Here is a 22,886-nt window from a genome sequence, read left to right as displayed (position 1 = left end):
AGAGAGACAGAGACAGAGAGAGAGACAGAGAGAGAGAGACAGAGAGAGAGACAGAGAGAGAGAGAGAGAGAGAGAGAGAGAGAGCGAGCCCTGTGTTACTGTGTCAGCACCTGTTGGTGTCCCTATACTAGCCTCATCCCTTTGTTTAAAAAAAAATTACCAAATAATAAAGAAACTCCCTGTACCCTTCCTGGGCTCTCACCTTTAGACCTGACTGAGTCCCTCGATCATGTGTTCATGTGCCCTCTGTCGTTTGCACAAAGAAGGAGAATTTTGTTTTCAATTGAAAACCAGTAGTGAGAGCAAGCTCTGCATTCACTTCATCATGCAACTAACCTCTGAGCCAGGAGGATTTTCTGCGTCGTAGAAGAAGATCCTCATTCCATTGGGATGACAACCAACCCAGAGGTCCCCTGTCACCGGATCCACGGAGATGTTATCCACAAGGGTGTCAAAGTTGAGGGTCTGCCGAGGTAAGAAAGGAAAGTGAGCCTATGGTGAGCTGGCCAGAGATTCATCAGAGGCGTTGTCCTCCTGCCTGCCGTAGGTCAGCACAAGCTGCTCTGGGGCACAATTCCTCCCACTTCCACTTCACTGCAGGGATGCTTCTGGCCTTCTGTCTGTCTATGCTAGCATTTCACTGGGCTCAAAGATAAGCTGGGTGCAGGGCATGATTTACAAAACAAAGACTGACTCTTGGGAGTTAAATGAAATCATTTGTACATGAACCTAAGACTTAAAAAAAAAGTGCAGGATAAATCCATTCTTCTGAAAGAGGCATGTGCATGTGATATGTTTACAAATATCCCCAAAACAAATGAGAAATTTAGATTCATTTCTGGGGAGGAATGTTGAGGAAATGTAAGTTCCTTCATAGTTAATCATAGACTGTGTAACGAGGAAAGAAATGATCGCCAGGATCTAAGCCTTGCCCTGAAGTTGAGGGAAAGTTTGTTTTTTCATTTCCTGAAGTTATTCAGCTCCCTGCTCTTTTTGCTGTTTCTTCTCTAAATATGAGCTGCAAACGCATGATTGCTGCAGACTGCTGTCGTGCCTTTGTACTGACGTCGTAAATAATAGCAAAGATTCCTAATTCCACCATTCGTCATCCTGGCTGCCTTCTCCTGGGAAGAAATCCCATCTATTTGTTTATCTCGAACTCTCACTGAAGAAACAATATTTATTGTGTACTTGAGTCCAGCGGTTTCAGTTCCCAGGGACCCTGGAAATATCTGGCCGGGACTCCCCGAAAAGGCAACTGCAATGTGCTGCCACTGCCTTTTGCTTCCTGCTCAAAATGAGAACTGTCCCCACATGTCCCCGAAGGGATTTAAGGGCTCAGGCAATGTGGCAGAGCCTCACTGGAGAGCCGTCACCCTTCAGCCTAGAAACTGGCAGCCTTATACTACAGGAGGTGGCTGAGCAAGTAGTCCCAGGCCAAAACCTACTCGTGGCTTTCTCCAGCCCCCAGGAGCCATCCCCCCAGTGTCAGCTCTCTACTTACAGGCTGACATTAGCTTCTTTAAGTGAGGAAATGTGTTATCTAGTGTTCTTCTGTTAGCATAGAGCAGGGAATTTGTCATCCGCAAATTCCATGGTGGATGGAAGCCTGCTGAGAACTCCCGGCGAGGGAAGAGTGAGACAGGGAGGCCTTGGAGCCCATCCACTCTGCACGCAATTACCACACACTCTGCAAGGCACTCAGCTCAACACCTGCAGTGAGAGGGAGGACTAGACAGAGCTCCCGCTGATCCCAGCCACCATCTGTCAGGCAGCCTGCTCTGGGTCCAGAAACAAACTCGCGCCTTGCCAATATCCAATACCTAGCCATGCTAATAATAATAATCGCAGGGGATATCTGGATCCCACCTCATGTTCCCACAAAGACATGCGCAAGTCTAAATAAGAAACTGGAATGTTCATTAGGTAGTTCAGAAGCAAAGTGCTTGTCCCTTTCCCTAACAGGGCCTGGGGTTCAGCAGTCCTTAGGATTACCTAAAAGAAACGCCCTAAATAAGGAGCTGTTTTTTATCTTAACACTCCAAAATTTTGAGAATTTCAGCTGACTGAAGTGTGCCAAATTTTTAGTCTTAGAGTTGTTGGTAACAGGCGAATGTTTTTTTTGCTATGGTAAAATGCTGGTAAGATGTCACCTGCCATCATAACTGTTTCTACAAGGACAACTCAGTAGTAGCAGGCACAGACTCATGTCCGTAACTGTCACTGTCAGCCACCGCTAAGAACGCTGCAACCATTAAATGGTCATTCCTCGTTTCTCAGCTTTTGGTAACCACCACTCTGTTGTTCCAACGAGTTTAAAATATTAAACTTATGTTAATTATTTTTATTTTGGGAGTGGAGTCTTGCTATATCATTCAAAGTGACCCCTGACTCGGAATCACCCCATCATAGCCTCCTGAATACTGGGATTACAGGTATGAGCCACCATGCCTGGCTCTAGGTACTTCAAATAAGTAAAATCATGATGTTTGTGCTTTTGTGGCTGGCTTCTTTTACTTAGCATAAGTTTCACCCATTTGTAAAACTGAATGCGGTTCCAGTGTATGACGACACCATGTTTGGGGCAGGACATGCACAGTCTTCATCCCAGAGTTGACAACTAGCCTCAAGAAGTTGCTCAAATCTCTTAGCATCCTGGACCATTACTGAGCTAACGTTAATTCACATAATCCCTCTAAAGAATGAGTATCACTGTATTTGACAGGGTTACTTCTGCTAGGTTGGTTATAATGATGAGAGATGGCCTGTTCTGGTACCAAATGCAGAAGCCAGACCTGACCCCTGCCCCTAGCTCTCATATTCCATGCTGTGTGTCTATTGAATTGGGATTTATTACAAAATTCCCTAACTTTCACCTTGCAAAAGTATCTGCTGTTATAAGCACAGTTTGTTTTTATTCCCCAAACCAGTTGGAGTGTGTGAAATTTCATTTCTCTGCAGCTAATATTCACCTATCTCTGCCAATCATTTTTAATGTCAAAGGGGATGTTAGATTTGATGTTGCTTTGAGGTTGTTTTCTCTGAGTGAGGCCTCATTTGACAGTCCCTGGGACATGGTGACAGGGACAGTCGTGGAATTGGCAGTGACGGTGCTTCATGCTGTGGGCACGGGTGTGGGCAGCATGGTGCCTTGTGGCTCTGCAGGGACAGGGGCCACCTCATGGTGTTCTATTTGCATAAGCCTTTTTTCTTCCCCTTTGAGCAATTACACTTTCTGACCAAAACTTTTAGCCAAGACCAGAATTAGTAGGGGCAGAAGGTGAAGCCCTGATATGCAGTCAGCCCCACCATAGTCATTAAACAAATGTTCTCTGAGTGCTCAGTAGATGTTAGAAACTCTTCCAGTTTCTAACAAAAAGCCAAATGAGTCCTGGTGAATCCTATAGACAGTAAAGGAGACTAGTAAGGTGTGTAGCATGCGTGAACAAAACCTGAAAGCAAGAATAAAGCCACCGAGAAGTCAGGACCTACGGTGGGGAGCAGGATGCTGTTAGGAGTTGGGGTTGTTAGGGAAGGTCTCACTGGAGTGCCACATCAGTCAGAAATGAAAGAGAGGAGAGAGCCACAGAAACCAGGAATACAAGGGCTCAGAGTCTGCTGCTGAATTCCTCAAAACAGCTGGGGAAAAGAGAGGTGGCAATAGGGCAGATCAGATCTGGAAGTAGCCAGGTCACAGGCAGCCATTGTGAGTATGTGGCTGTTACAGAGCGTAGTAGGAAGGAGAGAGAGAGAGAGAGAGAGAGAGAGAGAGAGAGAGAGAGAGAGAGAGAGAGAGAGAGGAAAGAATGAGAAAAGAAGTAGAAGGGAACCTGGGAAACAGCCCCCTGGAAGAGAAAGCCTCCAGGTTTTCTGTGTGAGATGCCTGGGTTGCTGATTTCCACTCTGCAAGGAGCAAAAGTGAACAACAAACGCATGATGATACTGATGGCACTTAATAAATAAGTGAAGAATTGCTTCTCACTCACTCTAATTAGAGAATCCCTTTCTCCTCACTTTTAATTTCGCAAATCAATTAGCATCTAATTATCACTCTGCAAATGTATAGTGTTAATACATCTTACCTTCAATGGAGTTAAAGTCCAATTAGCATGCTTTTCATACACGTGAATCTTGTGAGCCAACAATTCAGCTATATAGACATGCCTTCAAAGAAGAAAGAGCTCCGTCAAAGTGCTTGAAGTGATGCCAAAAGGTAAGTTGTGATAACTCGTCTTGGGGTGGAGCTTTGCTTAGACACTAGAAAGCAGAATCTGTCTCAAAGCAAACTCAGCTGCAAAGAAGTCAGTGATTCTATAGGATATGAAACATTTAATCACTGGGAAGTCATTACCTGAGGGGGCAAGGTACTCGTCCTTGATCAGAAGGGAAGGAATTAATGCTAACAACTGCTCTTAATATTTGCATTGTACATTGCTGCCTTTGATTTGTCAACCCAGTGGCAAGCCCAAGGTTCTACATGTCAGAGGGTAGAAAGTTTGGGCTTAGGTTTTGGGGGGCACCAGGAAGACTTGATGATAGTCTTCCGTTTCAGACCAGAGAAAGTATGAGAGAAGACAAAGATTTGGCCTCAATGCACAGAAGTCTTTCTCTCTTCCTGTTCTGTAACTGGAGTTACTACACATGAGTTTAGTAAATTACACAAGGTGTAACACCATACACCATAAATATTCTTGATGGGACTAAGCATAGTATGTTCTAGAACAATGACAGCAGTGGTGTGCTAATTCTGTGAGAATCAGAGACAACATGAACAACAGAAAATTGCCTATGTTACTTTTTCTGTGTTACTGATGCTCTAAATGTATTGATAATATAAGATGAGGGAGGATATAGATGGACAATGGACAAATTTTATATGTTCCTCGGTGCTACGCAGAGTGTGGTGCCTAGACCAATAGTGATCTGTGAGCTGTTTGTTGCAAAATCAATGTAGTAGTCTACACCACTAATAGTCGCATTGACTCTTTCATACAGTAGGTGTGGTGGCTTGGATGAGAATGGTCCCCGCGGGTTCATTTATTTGAATAGTTATTTAAGAGTTGCTTGAACTGCTTGGGAAAGATTAGGAGATGCGTTGGAGGAGGTGTGTCCCTGGTGTTGGGCTTTGAGGTTCCAAAGGCCTGTGGCATTCCCAGTTAGCATCCCCCCACCCCTGACACACACACACACACACACACACACACACACACAGAGCTTGTGGTTTTTGTCTCAACAAGAGAACTCTCAGCCACTTTTCCAGCACCATACCTGCCTGCCTGTTGCACAGCTGGTCATAGACTCATCCTGAACTGCGAGCCCACAATCAAATGCTTTCTTTTATAAATTTCCTTGGTTGGCATGTCTTTTGTACAGCAATAAAAACGTAACTAAGAGAGTACGAGTTCCTGATGAGAGAACCAGTGTCTTGCTGTACATTCTAGCAGAAGGCCATTTCATAACCTAGACCACACTACTTACTATATTCACTCATCAGAGACTCCCCCAAATCACTATTCCACTCTCATCTTACTAACACTACAGATAAATATATTACATTGGAGAATACTATATTCTAAAGCTATATAAGGAGAATCCAAATAAATGTATTGTGGTATAGAAGGCACACGTACTTGCCATCAGGGGAAATGCCAATGCCGTTAGCGAAATCAAATCCTTCTGCTAGCACTTGGACTTTATCAGGACTGTAGTAAACAACATTGGACCACGAGAGACCCAAGTACATTTCCCAGGACTTTAAGTATGGGTCAGCAAAATAGTGATCATTTGTGGCATAAAAGCTCTCAGGTCCAACAGCGGCAATATCGTTGATGCTGCAATTAAAAACACACATGATTATATACAGAAATATATCACACATTAGAGGATTAAATATTTGGTACTTATTAAAGTCTAGCCTTAAAGTCAAAAATGGGATGGAGTCCTCACACCAGCAGGGATAGCCCAGAATCACCGTGGAATCAGTCCTAGCCAATCCCCAAGGGTAATAAAATCTGGCTATTAGTACTAAGACATGAAAATCATATTATATGTAGTGTAAATGTACTGGCGTGCATATGTGTGTGTGTGCACGCGCACACATGCACATGTGTGTCTGTGTGTCTGTGCAGACAGTAAACATCGAATGAAGTCAAAGATCATAATCAAGGCAAGATGAATTTGCACAAAGGACACAGAGTCCCATTAAGTCAAGCCCATTGTAACAGGGAGTAAAAACATTGATCAGGTAGCACTGTGGTTCCAGCCTTATTAGCTGTGTGACCCAAGTGAGACTTAAGCCTTTCAGGAAAGAAAAGGTGATGGTCTCTTCTGTCATGTGCCGTGAAGTTTTTTGTCTCTTAACTGAACAAGTTCATGCGCAAAAATGTTCGAAACAGGATGTTTGACTCTTTGCTTGCTGATTAAGACTCTCTCTCTGTGTGCTGCAAATGTCAGATACATGAGTCTATTACTTAGCAAACACGTGAGTCATTTCTTGCTGATTGAGGTAACGGAAGTTCCCTGGGGCCATGATCTAAAGAAAATTATCTTTGCTCTACTTTGGAGAGCATAATGGCAAATGCGTCAGCTCTGACGCAGTCAGGGCTCCGGGGTGAGTGAGATGTACACTCGGCCTCAGTTTCTCATCTGCAAAAAAAAAAAAAAAGCTTAAACCATTTTCCCCTCAAAGTCTCACGGCTCATTAGAAAAGTCTACGCTTATGGTTGGAATTGCAACTGTGAAATCACAGTGGGAATCACAAGGAGACAGTGTTGGCCGACTCACTGAGTCCTCCACCAACAGCAGCCACTGCTACCACAGTGGAAAATGTCCGTGCAGTCAGGACGGGACTGCGCAGGTTTGGGGCAAAAACTGTCAAGCTGTTTTTACCTCTCTTTTTAAAGCAGATTTTAGAAGTTGGTGTGCAGCTCTCTGTGACAAAGGAGCAGATGGGAGCAGTTTGGAGCAATAGCTTTGAAATTTGATTTACTGTTTGAATCTGAGCCTGCCTGCTATGGTCACGGCGTGGGACCACAGCATGTCTCCCAACTTTGAGCCGCTTTCTGAAACTCAGTGTTCTTTCTGTAGCTTGGCATGCTGGGTAGAGATGGAAAGAAAGAGTGACTATAAAGGCCTTGCCATCGCGCCTGGCATGCATAAAGGACCAATAATAACAGCCATGCTGTTGCTATTAGCATGATTAGCTTATGACAGACTTAGTAATTCGAATATTAATACTATAAACACCCTCAAATACAAAGCCACAACTGTGTGCAACTAATCCTCAGGTAGTGAGAGCCAACTTCTAGTTCACTGTGGCGCTCTGATTATTTGTGGTCCGGTTCTATCCTGCCAATTCACAATATTTTCACATCTGACTGAGAAAAAAAAATCCCTGTTCTGCAAAATCGGAAACACTGGTGGCTAAAAAAAAAACAAAAACAAAATAATAATTATTTTCATGATTTCGTGGACTCAGTGCCGGCTCTGGCTGCAAGTTAATCCCAGCCATATTATTAATGGCTGAGGTTGTCATCTGAGGCAACTGCACAGATAGGCCAGGTCTCAGAAACAATTAAATCCACATATGGTATAATGCCAAATTAAGAAGCTGTTTCCAAGCAGTCAACGAACCTTGCGTTTAAGGCAGTCTGCAAACGCACTTGGCTTTTTGCTGAGACTCCTTCCATTGTTACTGTTGCCAGCATGCCACTAGCCTCTCCATTTTACATGTCTTTCCCTTAAATAGTCTCTGGTTCTTCGGATACTTGAAGGCCTGATTCTCTCTTTAAAATTACATGTATAATTATATATGTATTTTATATACATTTAGCACATAAATTACATATAATTTATATATTTGCCATATAAATCACACATATAATAATGTATACTTTATACGTATATTTAAAGAGAGAAAACACATATACGTGTGTGTGTGTGCTGTATCTCAGCCTGACCTCAAAATCCTTATATGCTGAGGATGGCCTTGAGCTCCCAGTGGCTGGGACCACAGATATGCACCATGCCTGCTGGGGATTGAACCCAGGGTTCAGTGCATGTCCGGCAAGCACTCTTTCAGCTGGGCTATACCCCAGCTCCTAAAATACCCTCATTGTATAAACAAACTTCTAGCTTTAAACTAGTCTGTCCATTTGATCTCATCCTAGGAATGCAGAAAGCCTGGGCCTTGGTTCCAACTTACTTGGTTACAATAACTAGTTAGTCGAGATTTGTCTAGTAATTTAATTGTTTCCCCTCACAGTGTCCGCATCTCCACACTTCACGCGAGGCTGGAGCCTGGACACACAGGTGAAGCAGTGTACACCAACGCCAAGACTCTGCAAGGGGCTGTGACGAGTACAGAACTGGTGCACCAAGGGCGAGGTGGGTGAATGGTGCTCCTAAATTACACAAGGAGGTGAACCAAGTCTAGGACACCACAGTCAAAGTTATTTGGGGAGGAAGCTATCATTGGGCCCACAGACCAGTTCTTCATAGACTAAGGACTTTTGATGGGTTGACAAGAAGTGATATCCTCAGGTGTCTACTTGTCCCATGAATTATATTGTTCAGGAATCTAACTTGGAACCCAATATTCGTATCAACCGTGTACAACACAGCACCAGTACATTCAATAGAAGGATGTCTAAGGTGCACCGAGTTTGGGGTCTTCTCCTGCATATCTCTGGAGCTCATAGCACCACCTGAGATTGGTCTTGTAAAGAAGCAGTTTTGTGTTGTTTTGCTTTTTAATGTCTCAGAATGCTTTGATAGAGATCCTGAGGATAGACGCTGACTATAGTATAGTGTCCACCCAGAGTGGGGTAGCTGAGGGGAGAAGGGAATGAGCCAACTCTTAGGGTTGTAGGGTCTCAATAAGTTCTGAAGAACATTCAGAAGAGTTGACTCTGCCCTGGCCCAGGAGAAACGCGAAACGTGAATGAGCCATCTTCCTTAGTCCAGGGAGCTGTGTGTAAGGCTCCTAATTACCTTGGCAAAAGCTCATGTGTGATGGTTCTCAGATGCAAAAGGGATCTTTCCTCTTCTTGAAATTTAAACACCTCCACAGTGGACTTGGAGTCTGGGTGGTTTACCACTAGTAGGTAGACAGCATTGTCTGAGAGGAGATGAAAAACAAAAAAGTGAAGCATTAGCGAAGCGCTCACCTGTCAGTTCTGTCTCCCCAGAGCAATTTCAACCCGCCTCCAACCAGTACTTAGATTGCCAGGCAGACGGAATATTTTCATCTTTGTAGAGAAAAGCATTTGTGATTGCTCCTAAGAAAAGTAGCTAAAGGAAAAAGTAGTGACAACCTCTAAAAACTCACAACTTCACAGGAGAAAATAAAAAAAGCCCTGAACTTCAGAATGAACAGCACCAGCCCCAAACTTCAGACATCTTATGAAGCTTTGATAGCTCAAGTGATCTTTGTGGGACACTAAGTTGAGGGGAAAGGATCGAGGGTGTGGGGATTGGATTAGACAGGATGCTTGAGAGTGATTTCCACAGTGGACAGTGAGGTTGTGTGTAATTTCCACAGTGGATGGTGGCCTTGCATGTAATTTACACAGTGGAAGATGAAAAATGCCCCCTGAAGAATGTCTAAGAGAGAGGAGGACTTCGGGCCTGAAGAAAACGCTCTAAGTAGTAAAGAAGCTGTGATCATAGAAAATGAGACAAGATGCTACTTGCCTGAAGAAGAGGTGAGAAGGCAGTGGTGGTTCACTCTCTAATTCTAGTATTTGGGGGGTGGAGGCAGGAGGGTTGCTTTAGGCCTACAGAGTAAGAAACTGTCTCAAGTAGAGGAAAAGGAAAAAGAAAACAAGAAAAGGAAGTAGTGAGGTGTCCCTGGAAAACTGGAACATTATCAAATTGGTATTTAAAGGAAAATGAGACTCTGTTTAGTAGATGTTTAGTAACAGAAAAGCCAGCTCAGATATTTTTGATTGGCCCTTCCAACAAGCATGTATTTTTAATTGGTGTTAGGTTTAGATATTGCAAAGGAATATTGTAATATGCTAAAGAGCTCGAGGGTAATGTCCTCTTAGCAGCTGGGTAACTTCTTTCCAACAAGATGGGTCCCAGAACTGAGACCTAACTGAAGGGATAGTAAACTGTATGTCTATCTGGAGAAACAATGTTCCAAGTCAGGGAAGAAAATCTACAAATGCCCTGAGGCTAAAAGTTCCTTGATACATTCACATAATAGTGAAGTTATGATTAGAGCCCAGAGAAAGTGAAGAATCTGAGGCCAAGGAGGGAGGGGCAGGAACAGCCTTGCAGGGCATTAGCTCAGGATCTAGGCTTAACCAGTTAGGACCATGAACAAGGAATAACATGAGTTAGACTGCAGTAGGATCTCCACTTAGAAAGAGGAGTCCATGTTAACAGTATAACACTGCCCCCAAAAAATGACAGGAAAGGACACTAGAGCCATTTGGCACATCAAAAGTCCCTGGTAACAACTGAAGATCAAGGAAGACAATGTTCCAAGTGGGGATTAGAACCAGAATTCATATTGTATACTGAAGATTTTACTAGAAGTTTGAGTTGTTATTCTCAAAAATGTTTATAGATGGTCCATGTCCAAGAATGTCACCCTGCTTGTGAAGAGGTAAAAAAGTGAAAAGAACCTCCTTGTATACAAGTAAATGGGCAGTGCTCGGGGGCCCCACACGAACCCAGGAGCCCCACAAGTGGGTCTAAAAGCACAGGCACGAAAAGAAGCCTGGGATGCAGTACAGAAAACAACAGTCACCTCCAAGAGGGCTTGCCAATACTACACAGTTTCTATTTTTAAAAAGTATACACATGCCAACCACCGTATTTCATTGCATCTAAAATGTTTCCAAGGAGCTGGAGAGATGGCTCAGTGGTTAAGAGTACTGGCTGCTCTTCCAAAGGTCCTGAGCTCAATTCTCAGCAACCACATGGTGGCTCACAACCATCTGTAATGAGATCTGCTGCCTTCTTGAGGAAGAGACCCAGTCAGTCATCCTCATCAACTTAGACCACGAAACACAATATGGACAAGTTCAAAAGAACTGCTATATACGGGCTGTCCATGCATGCTTCAGCATTGCCAGGGCATAAATTTCATTCATTCATCCATTTTGAAATGATTTGAAAGGGAAATCAAATGAAAAAGGTTGGGGTGAGTGTATAGCAAGATCATTAACAAGTATATACATATGCACACATATATAATCATTTTTTTGACAATTTATGTTTAAAGTGGTCATAGAACAGGAGGAACACAAACAGAAGTATCTAGGAAGATTCTTCAATATGGGACTGAATATCTAAAGGGAAAATAATATTAATAACCCTTATTGGGGGCTATTCTCCTAGAATATAGGCACGGACAGTGACACCAGTGTGAAATGTCTGGATGCGGGAAATAAACAGGCAGCAAAGTGTTGCAGTGGCTGACAAGGGGGACCCTGGCAGGGAGAGCAGAAGCTGGGTCATCGGGGAGGGGCGACACTCTTAAAGAAGAAAGTGAGGTGGGAGAGGGAAGGATGGGAGAAAGGAAGGGGGAGAGAGGGGGAAAGGAGGGAAGGGAAGAGGAAATGGAGACAAAGAACATAAATGAACATTTCTGTCACCTGGACAAGTCTTAACCATTGCCCCAGCCCCCATCAAAATAGCAGAATTCAGTTTCCTGGGCTGAAACTTGTACACTGGGATTTTTACATTTCCAGGTGCTTCTGTGTGCAACTGAATTTAACAATTACTACACTGCAAAGGAAATGGGACCAAACACATGGGGAAAGATGAGGGATCAAGGCATCCTGGGTGAGGGAAAAGAAGTGCAGCTGAAAGCATCCAAATGAAAATTAGCTTCTGAACAGAGCGCAGAGCACCAGGGACGGGCCTGAGAAAGCTGTGCGGGAAGGTAGTGTCACCGTGTCTGCGGTAGCTTTGATTCACGTGCTTGAGGGCTGGAAACACTATGGCTGCAGATGCTCAGATCTTTCAATTGTTTAACAGAGAAAACCTTTTGCAGTGAAAGCTGAATATATAATTATAATACAGGCATAACATGAATACTACTAGTTTATGAAATCAGTGGCTTTACAAATCTGTCATGTGTAGCATTTTCAAGCATTGAAATGATTTTAGAATAGCTTACTTAAAAACAAAAGGTAGGGTCAAAATCCATAAAAATTACTCGTGACTAGTCTTTCACAGATTGCGAAGAAATGTTCATTGTTGGCTATACTTTACCCTTTGAAACTTTTCTTCCTCAATAAGAACTGTTACCTTCATCTGTGAATGTGCTTACTCCATGAGGATTAAATGATGATTTATCGAATTTATTTCCTGTCATTTCTAATTCCAACACCGCTGGGTTCTTCTCATTCAAGTCCATCAGAAGTATTTTTCCAGGTGCACTGGGATCAAAACTTTTTATTCCAGGATATTTTAGTCCCTTAAAAGAATGGTGGAGAAAAAGCAGGCATATCACAGTGCTTCAAGAGCTGAGAGGCTCTGATTGTCATGTGGGTCTACAATAACTGCTCTGGACCACAGGTGACGGCAGGGCCATCTCTTAACTGACTGACTTGTGTGACAGGCCCACGGGACACTCTGGAAGCCATGGGCTCCTCTGTGGTGATCCCCATACACAGGTCACAACATCTTCATCAAGTCATATGTAGGCACAGAACAGCTCCCAGCCCCATGAGAGAGTAGAGCCCATCTTATTTGAAAGTGGACACAGTCAGTGACGGCAAACACTCACAGTGCTGAAGAACGCCAGTCCATTAGGCAGGATCTCTAAGTCTTCAGCGCCTGTTTCTGCAGGAAGGAAAGCAAAAAGAGAAAGTGTTTCAAAGTACTGCAGGACACTGGCAATCCTCTCGTTCTTCTCCTCCCTCTTGAAAATGAATCTCTGTTGGAGCTCATATTTGCTAGGTTCAGAAAAAATTCTCCCTTTCACCCATATTGTTGATTGTGATCATAAGAACATTAAGGAATAAGTTTTAGCCAGGCAGTGGTGGCACGTGCCTTTAATCCCAGCACTTGAATGACAGATGCAGCTGAATCTCAGCAAGAGGCCAACCTGGTCCATAAAGCGAGTTCTAGAACAGCAGGGCTGTTACACAGAGAAACTCTATCTTGAAAAATTGAAACCAAAACAAACAGAATGAATTTTGTATGTATGTATGTATGTATGTATGTATTTATTTATTTATTTGGCAGAGTTTTGCATAACCCAGGCTAGCCTTGAACTCACTTTGTAAATTGAGGATAACCCTTACAGGTGATAGGAAGACAGACATGTGCCAATGTGCCTAGTTTGACTACAAAGAATGAGATCTAATTAAAAAAAATAATATCATCAACAAGCACAAGGACAATTTGCATTTCATTTACTTGTTTCAGATTGATGGCTTGCTACCTCAGAATCAAGATCTCTCATATATAATCCTTGGACATTCACAAAGTATCAAAGGTGTGATTATTTGGAAAGAGCTGGTATCAGTATGAACTCCTAAACCCATAAACTCATACCAAGTACATACACTGCATCACAGTTCCAAATCCATGTCTGAAAACCATGTTAGAAATACAGGCAAATCCCAAACGTTTGATTTTTAGAAGTGGGGATATTTTACTGATAGTTGGTAGCATGTACTTGCTAAGTGTAAATACCAATAAAATATCTCAATTAAATACATTTAATTTTTAAATTTTTCAATTAGTACAGAAACAAATGAAGCATTTGTTTTTGCAGTCATACTCTTCATGGGTATGTATGCTTTTCAGAAACCCAGGGATATTTGACAGTAATGTTACAATTTCCTAGAAAAAGTGTTGTGCCGTAAGACAACATGTTTAAGAATCCTACTGAGATGAGTCTTCTTGACTTGCCTTCTGGACTATAGTCATCTCAGACAAATAGCTCTAAGAGCAAAAGCCAACAACCCCTACCCAAATATAGCAAAAGCATGGGTCTCAAATGAGTTGGCCTCCACTAACGAAGTTAGCTGGTTGGCTCAACAAGATGTACACTTGAGCTCTGGGATGCTCTCAGTTGGTTACCAGGGGTTACTCTTTTTCCACCTTTTTAATCTTTGCTGACAGGTCTTGCCTCCCAGGATGGACAGCAGTAATTATCTTCCCAGCTTCCTTTGTAACTAGACTTCAGCCCGTCCCCCAGCTCTGCCTAATTAGATCTAAAGGGAGATCTTCTGAGAATTTCCGGAAAAGCATCTCCCAGCCAACACTCACAAAGGGGGCACGTGAAAAAGCCTTGAGGTAACTGCCTGTGAGAGCATTCATTGAAAAATTGTTTTTTATTTTAGGCTTTAATCTTCTTACTCCTTCTCCCTTTTGCCAGATCCTTGGGTTTTGTTACCGTCAAACCACTGTTATGTTTACAGTTTTTGTTCTGTTGACCAAACAAAACCCAATCCAATCTGAAGCATCTTGGGGTGATCTGTGAGGTCAAAAGTCAAAGCATGTGGCATTTGTAAGCAACTCCTTACTCTATATTACACTCCTGAGTCAATGCTGTAATTTTTGACAAAATTGAACTGGAGCATTAGCAAAACGTATAGTGAGATAATGTCCTTGCATTTAAAATTTGACACTTCTTCATCCATATACATACCGATTCCTTTAATTAAATTACAGTTAGGAAGTTCTACAGGAGTTACTTCACGGAAAGCAGCTAATCTTGTTCTGGAAAAGAGAAAAGAATAATATATTTCAGAAGGTAGAGTTGAAGTGCAAAGTAAGCCCACAAAGTAATCTTTAATTGTCTTTTGCTTTGGATATACTCCCTGACTTAGTGTTCCTGGGCAGCCAGGATTCTTCCTGACCAGTGGGCATCCTGGGGTATGACATACGGTTGGGTGAGGGCTGCCGTGTATAGAGGAGGACAGATACACAAGGAGGCATTTGGTGTCCTCTAGGCAATCCCATGACTATTTCATCAGTTGTACTTGGATTCCAATGTGGAAAGTTAGGTTGAACGGCAACAAAACTCCAATTAATGCCACTGATGTCTGAGAGCTTCTCACAGGAAGAGCTTGCTATTTCTCAAACATGTAAACTCCAAATACATATGCTACTTTATAGTTCCAGATCAATTAAACATTTAAAAGCCATACCAGAAAAACAAACAGTTTCAAATGCTTCCATTAAAATGGGGATAACTTCCACATACCTCAAGAATATGTACTTTCTATTCTGCCGGCTCTATGGCCCAGATGGGGTATTTGTTTTTCAGGTATGAAGATGCAGGTGTGCTTTAAAAGTATTTACAACTTCAGGAAGTTATATCCAAGGACAGCATGCAAAAAGGCATAGCGCATGTGGGTAATTGCTAATGAGGGCAAGAACCTACACACATACTGTGAACCCAGACAAAGAAGCAATTTGTTGAATTTGAGGACATAAGCATCGTGGTAGTGGTGGTGGGGTATTTGAGTGAAGAACCGAAGGAAAACAAACAGATGTGAGGAGGAAGTGCCAGCAAGCTCCTGAGCAGAGCAAAGCCATTGATGAGGCATTTGCAAGAAGCAGACCACAATGTTGGCACCGCCAAGAGAGCCAGACAGAAAGTTATGCAGCTTCTACAACAAATGACCTCGTATAGCCTTGCTAAGAAGTGACAATCATTCAAGAGTTCCTAGGAATTTTAGTTGGCTGGTGATGAGCTGAGAACTCCTCTTCATACCTTCCTGGCCCTTTATCTCGGAGAAGATGAGCCAGGAGTGAGCACACACTGTGTAAAACTTCCTCGCAGTGACTACAAGTGCAAAGGGGAGTAAGAACAGAGCCTGGGGCATTTCTTCAGAAGGGAGAATTGAGTATCGCTACCTTAATGTTAGTGACTTTCAGTTCCAGAGTCTAGTACAGTCTGGACAAATGGGGTGCAAGGCAGCCAACTATTCTCCTTTGTGAGGACACCCGAATGAGTTTGTCCCAGTGCACCACCAGATGGAAACCCACTGGGATGGATGAGAGAGAAGCAGACATAACCAAACTGATAAGAAATGCAGGGCATGCTAGAAAATTGTGCTCCCTCAGTGACAGGGATTAATTCAAGAAGCAGACTCCTGAGAAAAGCTGGGACCAGTCCTGTGACTTGTCAAACTAGGAAGTATTTCAGGAATGAAAAATTCAAAAAATGCCAGACTACAATTTGACATTGTTGTTATAAGAGCTTCTGATAATGAAATAAAAAATCTGGCACAGTGGTGGTTTACAAACTTTGCAGAGGTGCACACTGGGAAAATATAGTTTAGATGGGGCAAACAGTGTTCCTGCACAAACCTTAAAGCAACTCCACCACACACACACACACACAAACACACATTCACACACACACACATAAACACACTCACACACACACCTGAAAATGGCTTCACATAGGCTAGGAATTGTATCAGGGCTTTGCACATGACAGACAACACTTTCTTCTGAGCTGTGTCTCTGGCCCCATGTGCTATGTTCCTAGTACAGGTTTTTGTTTGTTTGTTTGTTTTTTCATTTCTACTCAATTTAAAAATGTTTGTCATGATTTACCAAGCTCATATGATACCTGCCACTCGAAAAGACACTTTTTGAGGGAACATACAGTGAATGTTTAGAGTGCCTCAATAAAGGACTAAAGAGCGGGTTCAAGATATTAAGGGCAAAGGTCATAAGACAAAGCAAAGTGGATCACTGAGAGGGATTTCAAGCACACGAAATCACTGAATGTGTTAAAACTTGTGGAAGGAGGCAGTAGTTTATTGAGAATCAAAAGCACACAAGAAGAGTAAGGGTAGTACCTGCTCACACCGTCCATTAAATATGATTGACTTGCACAGGCCAGAGAAAGGCCAGTTGGCTCAACTGTTCTCATCAAAATAACCACCATGAGCCAGATCCCAGAGCAGGCGAGAAGAGAGAAGGTCTTGACCCAGTTACTCTGGGTTCCAATTTATAGCCCAACCAAACCAGGTTTCAGCAGGATGTCAATGATGCCACACTTCAGATCCTGTGTGTGTCCTCTTTGAGCTCTCAAAAACCTCTCTCAGGTTTTCTCTTCCCTAGTTATGGATGGCTAAGATTAAGCAGTTATGAAGTGACTGAGCCAAGGTTGGAAGACAAACATGAAGGCAGATCTGCATTCAGTCCTTTGACTGGACGAAGTTTACAGGTTGCATCATTACAGAGATGCGCTTAGATACTCATCTACCTGCAAGCCTGTGTCTAGCTCTCAGCTTTGTGGTTGTTCTGGATCTCGTAAGTAAAGTTCAATGTCTGAGATACGTCCCTGATTCCAAAGCCTCTGAAGTCCATCCAAAATTCACATAAACTTCACTGTGAACTGTTTTGTACAAACAGACCCTGACTCCCTGCCAAAGCTCACTAGACTATGCTGGTACTCTGGGTCCAGGTATGTTCTTGTGTTCCCAAGCATTCTTCATTCATCTGGATTTCTTTATGAAGACTGCTGCATGCCAAATCCCATGCTAAGGTAACTTACACATACTTCCTCATTTATTCCTTCAAGCAATTTTTAAAATAAAGATTCAAGTTTCCAAACCAGGGTTATAGCTCAGAGGTAGAGCACTTGCGTGGCGTATTTAATGTCCTGGATTCAATCTCTGCAGTGTCCTCTCTTATGTCTGTCTCTCTCTCACACACACACACACACACAAACATATTTTCCTTGTTCTGTATATAAAAACATCAAACACCAGGTCATTTGGGTGTGATCCCTTGATTTAAAAGGGACAACAGAGATATGAAATCAGGAGTCAAGATACAAAGCACTGTTTCCTACTTCTTCTTGGTACCCTTTCCATTAGCCTACACTTTTACTTCACTTTGAATGTCCTTTCCCTCATCACCTCCAGCCTGTGTCCTGCCTTCCGTAGCCTCCTGTGGTCTCCTGTAATGGGACCAGTAGCTCCTTCACTCATTTTCATGGACTATGATACACAAGTCGATCACGTCCCTTGCCATGCTGCTCTTTGGTCTTGTTGCTCCGTCCACATTATTAGATTAGTGAGACGTGCTACACCACATTACTTCCAATGTGGTTTCCAATGTGAACATGGAACTCACAGCAGAGGGAAGTCAACCGATGTCTGCTGAGTTGTTCTACGGCACTATTAGTCTACTATGTCAGACAGAAGATGGTATAGAAATGCTGATGGGGCCAGGAGGACTGACTGGAAGGCAATTTAGCCTTAGCCATAGTATCAAAAATTATGGTAATATTATATAAACTCTCTCCAAAATGCTCATTTGTTAGAGATGTGGTCTCAGTGAAATGTTCAAGAGATGGGCCTTGATTGGGTCATGATAGTGTTGATCTATTTGCATTCATGAATGTCTAATTGAGTGGACTCTCTGGAGATTATGGACACTATGGAAGGTGGGCAGAGTTGGAGGTAGGAGGCCTCTTGGTCCTATGGATTTGAAAGTCTACCTGGTCCTTAAGCTTTTTTTTTTTTTTAAACTCTGGATGCTTCTCTCTGCTTATGGCCGTCACATCATAAGTAGCTCTCTGTCCCTGCTCGTACCTCCTGTGTAGTTTGAATGGAACTGGCCATCATTGTCTCATAGGGAGTGGCACTATTAGGAGGTGTGGCTTTGCTGGAGGGGGTCTAGCCTTGTTGGAGGAAGTGTGTCTCTGTAGGAACGGGCTTTGAGGTCTCCTATGCTCAAGATACAACATAGTGTCACAGTCTCCTTTCCTATTGCTTTCTGATCAAGATATAGCCAGCACCATGTCTTCCTGCATGCCACAATGCCCCCTGCCATGATGATAATGGACTAAATCTCTGAACTATAAGCTGCAGCCTCAATTAAATGTTTTCCTTTGTAAGAGTTGTTGTGGTCGTGATGTCTCTTCACCGTGGTAGAAAGTCTAAGACACACCCACTCATCCTGATCGTCCTTGTAGCAGGCCCCCTGCAATGGATCAGCACCATGGGCTTCAACTTCCAAAACCTTGAGCTAAAATAAGTCATTTTTGGTTAAGTTGTTGGTCTCAGGTTTTCTGCACAGTCACGGAAGGTCTGACTAACACACCAAGTATCATTCGCCAGACTCCTGGGGTGGATTTTGAGGTCATATGACAATTATGAAATCAAATGATTGCAGAAAGCTTGTTATGTGCCCAGTTTTATATATCCTAGTGTGATATGTATTATTTTTCCTTGAAATTTAGGTAGAGAAACAGGCTGTAACTTTGTTTGGCATTAACATGTTAAAATAAATTGAAAGCTGCAGACACGAGATCTTTTCCATGCTCCTGGGAATCTGCCACCACCATTGCCTCTAGGACACGCTACCTAGCACGAGTGGAAGGTAGCGGGGCCATTCCCATCCCAAGACAGAAACACCGAGATCTTACACATCATGGCAGCAGATCTAAGAAGCAGCTTTTTTGGTCCCTCACATCCTCAAGAAATGTTCTGTGTTGTCCTGAGCATTGTCTAGATTCGTATGATAAATATCATCAAAATCCACAAGTCAGATCTGACTACAAGGATGAACCAGCACCTTGGTTTGTTTTTCTCTTCCCCTCCAATATCAGATGTTCAAGAACTTCTCCAAGTCACTCTCTGGTCCTGCAGATTCCTGTGGCCTCCCTCCAACTCCTCATGTGCATACCGCATCCCAGCTCGCATACAGTCCATCTCTGAAGATGGCTGTGTCTACTCTGGGTGCAGGACTTGCCATCATGTGTTGAGAGGACAGTTGCTTCTTCTCCCTTCTCTTCCCTGGGCAGATTCATGATTCTCCTGAGTCTCAGGTGCATTGTCTCCAAAATGGGGGTAGGTCATTATCCATCCCTGAGGCCCTGTGGCTCTGGCTCCAAAAGGCAGGGTCTGAGCATCCTTTATGGAGCATACAAATCTCCTGAGATGGGGGCATTTGCTAAGTAAGACTGATCAGATTCAATCATGCAAAGGGGGACCTACAACTTTGCTTATTGAGGGAGGTCTTGGGTACCTCTTAGACCTGTGGATCCTTGTTTGTGCCTAGGCTTTAGGGCTTCTGGTCAGTGAGTGTTGTTTCCCCTCCTTCTCCTGTTGGAGATCTTCCAGGAGACTCTGCACACATTTCCCTATCTGTAATCTAACTGACTTTTACAGCAGGGAAAGGCCCAAGGCAAGCTAGAGCGGGCTCTGTGGTTAAATGCGTGCTGCAGAAGTATGAGTCCCCGCGTTCTCAGCCTTTGCACCCAGGCAAGAGCCCTGTGCACCTGTAACTCCACATGACAAAGTGGAGGCAGGTGGATTTCTGGGGCTCCCTAGATGGCCAATCTAGGGAGCAATGGTTTCTGTAAGAGACCCCACCTCAAAAACTGAGGTTGCAAGTGGTGGGAGATTTCTAACACCAATTCTGCCCCTCCCCCAGTGCATACATGGGCAGGTACAGACATCCATACAAACTAACATATTACACATTCAAGGTTTTTAAACCCAAATACTTTTCTAATATTTTGCGATTTAAGAAATAATAATTTATAAAACCCAACTCTGTGGGTGAGATTCCAATTAGTCCATAAGATTATATAACTGTTTAATCCCAAATAGTCCACATTGATTAATTTTTTTTAGTTCAGAGTAAATAACACAATAATATTGACTAAGCCTTTTAAAGTAGCATGAAGTCTAGACTTTGAACCCTTATGAAAGATTATGCTGAAACTTTGTATACATTCTCAGTCTCCTGCCCATTAACACCCTGGTGGGTTATTACAAGCTTTCAAGGGAAGCAGAGACAAACACCACTGAATAGCTGCTGACTCCCAGGCTCCTTGTTGGTAGTTTTCTATATAAGTATATGTCACTATGTCCAGTTTATTGGCACATTCAATGAGTTGCAAAATGATTTGCCCAAGATACCTTGCTCAAAGCAGAAGCCATACCAATAGTCACATACATGATCCCCCTTTTCTCCAGGTCAGCACCCACTGGAGAATGTGGCCCACACCAGGGAACAGTTGTCTCTATGCAGCTCAGTGCACAAGCAGGGCTTTCTGTCCCCCCATCCCCTCAGTGAGCCTCAAACTGAAGTTCTCCAAGCCAGAAAGGAAGGTTTGCTAACTCTATAGATTTTCCTCTAAAGCACCTGGAGCTACTTTAGGGTGTTGAGGTGCTCCTGGATCTAGGAGAGGTGGGGTCCACGGCTCTGCAGTCCTTACCCCACACACCCCACTCACCCAATCCACTGTAACAAACTTACTGATAGGAAGACTGGTGGTTCTTATAAAATGCCAAGAGCAGTCCCACGAGGGTGAGCCCTATCAGCTTCGCCATGGCTGAGACAGACGGATAGACTGAGGATGGACCAGTTCAGGGACGCTGATCAGTTCTGAGGCCTGCAGCCTGGAGGTTTGGAGAACTCTGGATTGGCCAAGCTGAGTTTGCCCGGGGCCGCCCCCAGTGCCGCTACTCCAGGTCAGCCAGAGTCCTCTAGGTGCAGTCTCCTGGCCAGGTGCTTCATTGCCCTTGTCCACCCTAATCCATGCCCCAACTCTGAGGAGAGAAAAGCAGAACAGGTGCCGAAACTGGTCTGAAAGGGATTAAACAATTTAGTGGAAACAGAGAGCCATGGGAAATAAATGAGCGAGGAGGGTGAGCTGTTTGTTCACTCGCTTTGTGCCAAAAAGAAAGTCCTAATCCTTGTGGCTCAGAGGGGCTGAGAACTTGATCACAAGAGCAGCCAATTAACACAGAAGAGAGCGTTGTGGTCACACCCCTAAGATACAGGCTGTTCCATTTCAGAGTCTCACCTTCTCCCAGGGCCACTTCCCAGGGTATAGCTCTGAGATACCATTCAGCAGCTTCCTCACTGGCTGATATTAAACTGAGTGTCAGCTATGTACCAGGCACTGGTTGAGATGCTAAGAGAAATGACAAGTCTCTGTGGAACTTATATCCAGTAAGGGCAGAAAAAATTAAAAAAAAATCATCACTCTGGGGAGGGGCCAGTGGGGTGGCTCAGAATGTAAGGGCGCTTACTACCAAGACTGGCATTCTGAATTCCATAACTAGGGCTAACACAGTGGAAGTAAACTTGGACTCTGCAGTTTGTCCTCTGACCTCCACATGTGCATGTGCACGAGAGAGAGAGAGAGAGAGAGAGAGAGAGAGAGAGAGAGAGAGAGAGAGAGAGAAATTTAAGGAAACATCAAAGCCGGGTAATGGTAGTGCACACCTTCAATCCCAGCACTCAGGAGGCAGAGGCAGGTAGGTAGATCTTTGTGAGTTCAAGGCCAGCTTAGTCTACAGAACTAGTTCCAAGACAGCCAGAGACACATAGAGAAACCCTGTCTCTAAAAACCAAAAGAACGAAAAGAAGGAAGGAAGGAAGGAAGGAAGGAAGGAAGGAAGGAAGGAAGGAAGGAAGGAAGGAAGGAAGGAGGAAACTCAAGATGGCATTTATAACGCTGTGAATAGGGATACGTGTACTGGAGATAGGCACATGGGCCATGGAGAAAAACAAAGCTGGGAAAGAGGGGAGTGCAAAGGGGGCTAGTTAAGATGAGAGAAATAAGGGGAGCGAAGCCGGGTGGGAGGAGTTCTCAGGCTCGCCTGCTTCAGTGTTCTTCTCCCCTCTGGGACTGTTTGCTTGACTCAAGGCCAGCCCCTCCCTTTGCTCTGCGTCTCTTTTCTTCTCAAGTCGTTTGGTCCCAGTTGTCCTTTCTCTCTTCTGCAGCATTTATCTCTTTACCCTTTCTAGAATTTTTCTGTCAGAGGCCAATGTGCTTCAGTTATCACCCATAGTTCTCAGGGAAAGCCTTTGACTTTACAACCTAACCAATGCCCTGTTTTTCTGCCCCCCCCCCCCCGGGAACACTGACTTAAAACCTCAGCTTTATGTTTAACTAACTGAACCATCCTACAGAGCAG

General features: G+C 43.6%; 1 protein-coding gene across 1 annotated transcript in view; it reads right to left on the bottom strand.

Moving 5' to 3' along the window:
* The window catches only part of Pon1 (paraoxonase 1), a 25,678-nt gene extending 4,302 nt beyond the window's left edge, over positions 1-21,376 (bottom strand). The window contains exons 1-8 of the mRNA XM_050123847.1: positions 21,217-21,376; positions 14,624-14,694; positions 12,749-12,804; positions 12,268-12,436; positions 8,992-9,118; positions 5,631-5,831; positions 4,083-4,164; positions 337-465 (exon numbers count right to left, since the gene is read on the bottom strand). Coding sequence (XP_049979804.1) covers positions 337-465; positions 4,083-4,164; positions 5,631-5,831; positions 8,992-9,118; positions 12,268-12,436; positions 12,749-12,804; positions 14,624-14,694; positions 21,217-21,290 — 909 coding nt within the window. The 5' untranslated portion in view covers positions 21,291-21,376. The remainder of the gene's footprint in view (positions 1-336; positions 466-4,082; positions 4,165-5,630; positions 5,832-8,991; positions 9,119-12,267; positions 12,437-12,748; positions 12,805-14,623; positions 14,695-21,216) is intronic.
* Positions 21,377-22,886: the final 1,510 nt, after the last annotated feature.

Source organism: Alexandromys fortis, unplaced genomic scaffold (assembly GCF_014885135.2).
Source record: "Alexandromys fortis isolate MF-2015 unplaced genomic scaffold, M_Fortis_MF-2015_v1.1 scaffold_214, whole genome shotgun sequence".
Classification (NCBI taxonomy): Eukaryota; Metazoa; Chordata; class Mammalia; order Rodentia; family Cricetidae; genus Alexandromys; species Alexandromys fortis.
The sequence above is the reverse complement of the archived record's forward strand: the minus strand, read 5'-3'. Positions and strand labels throughout refer to the sequence as shown.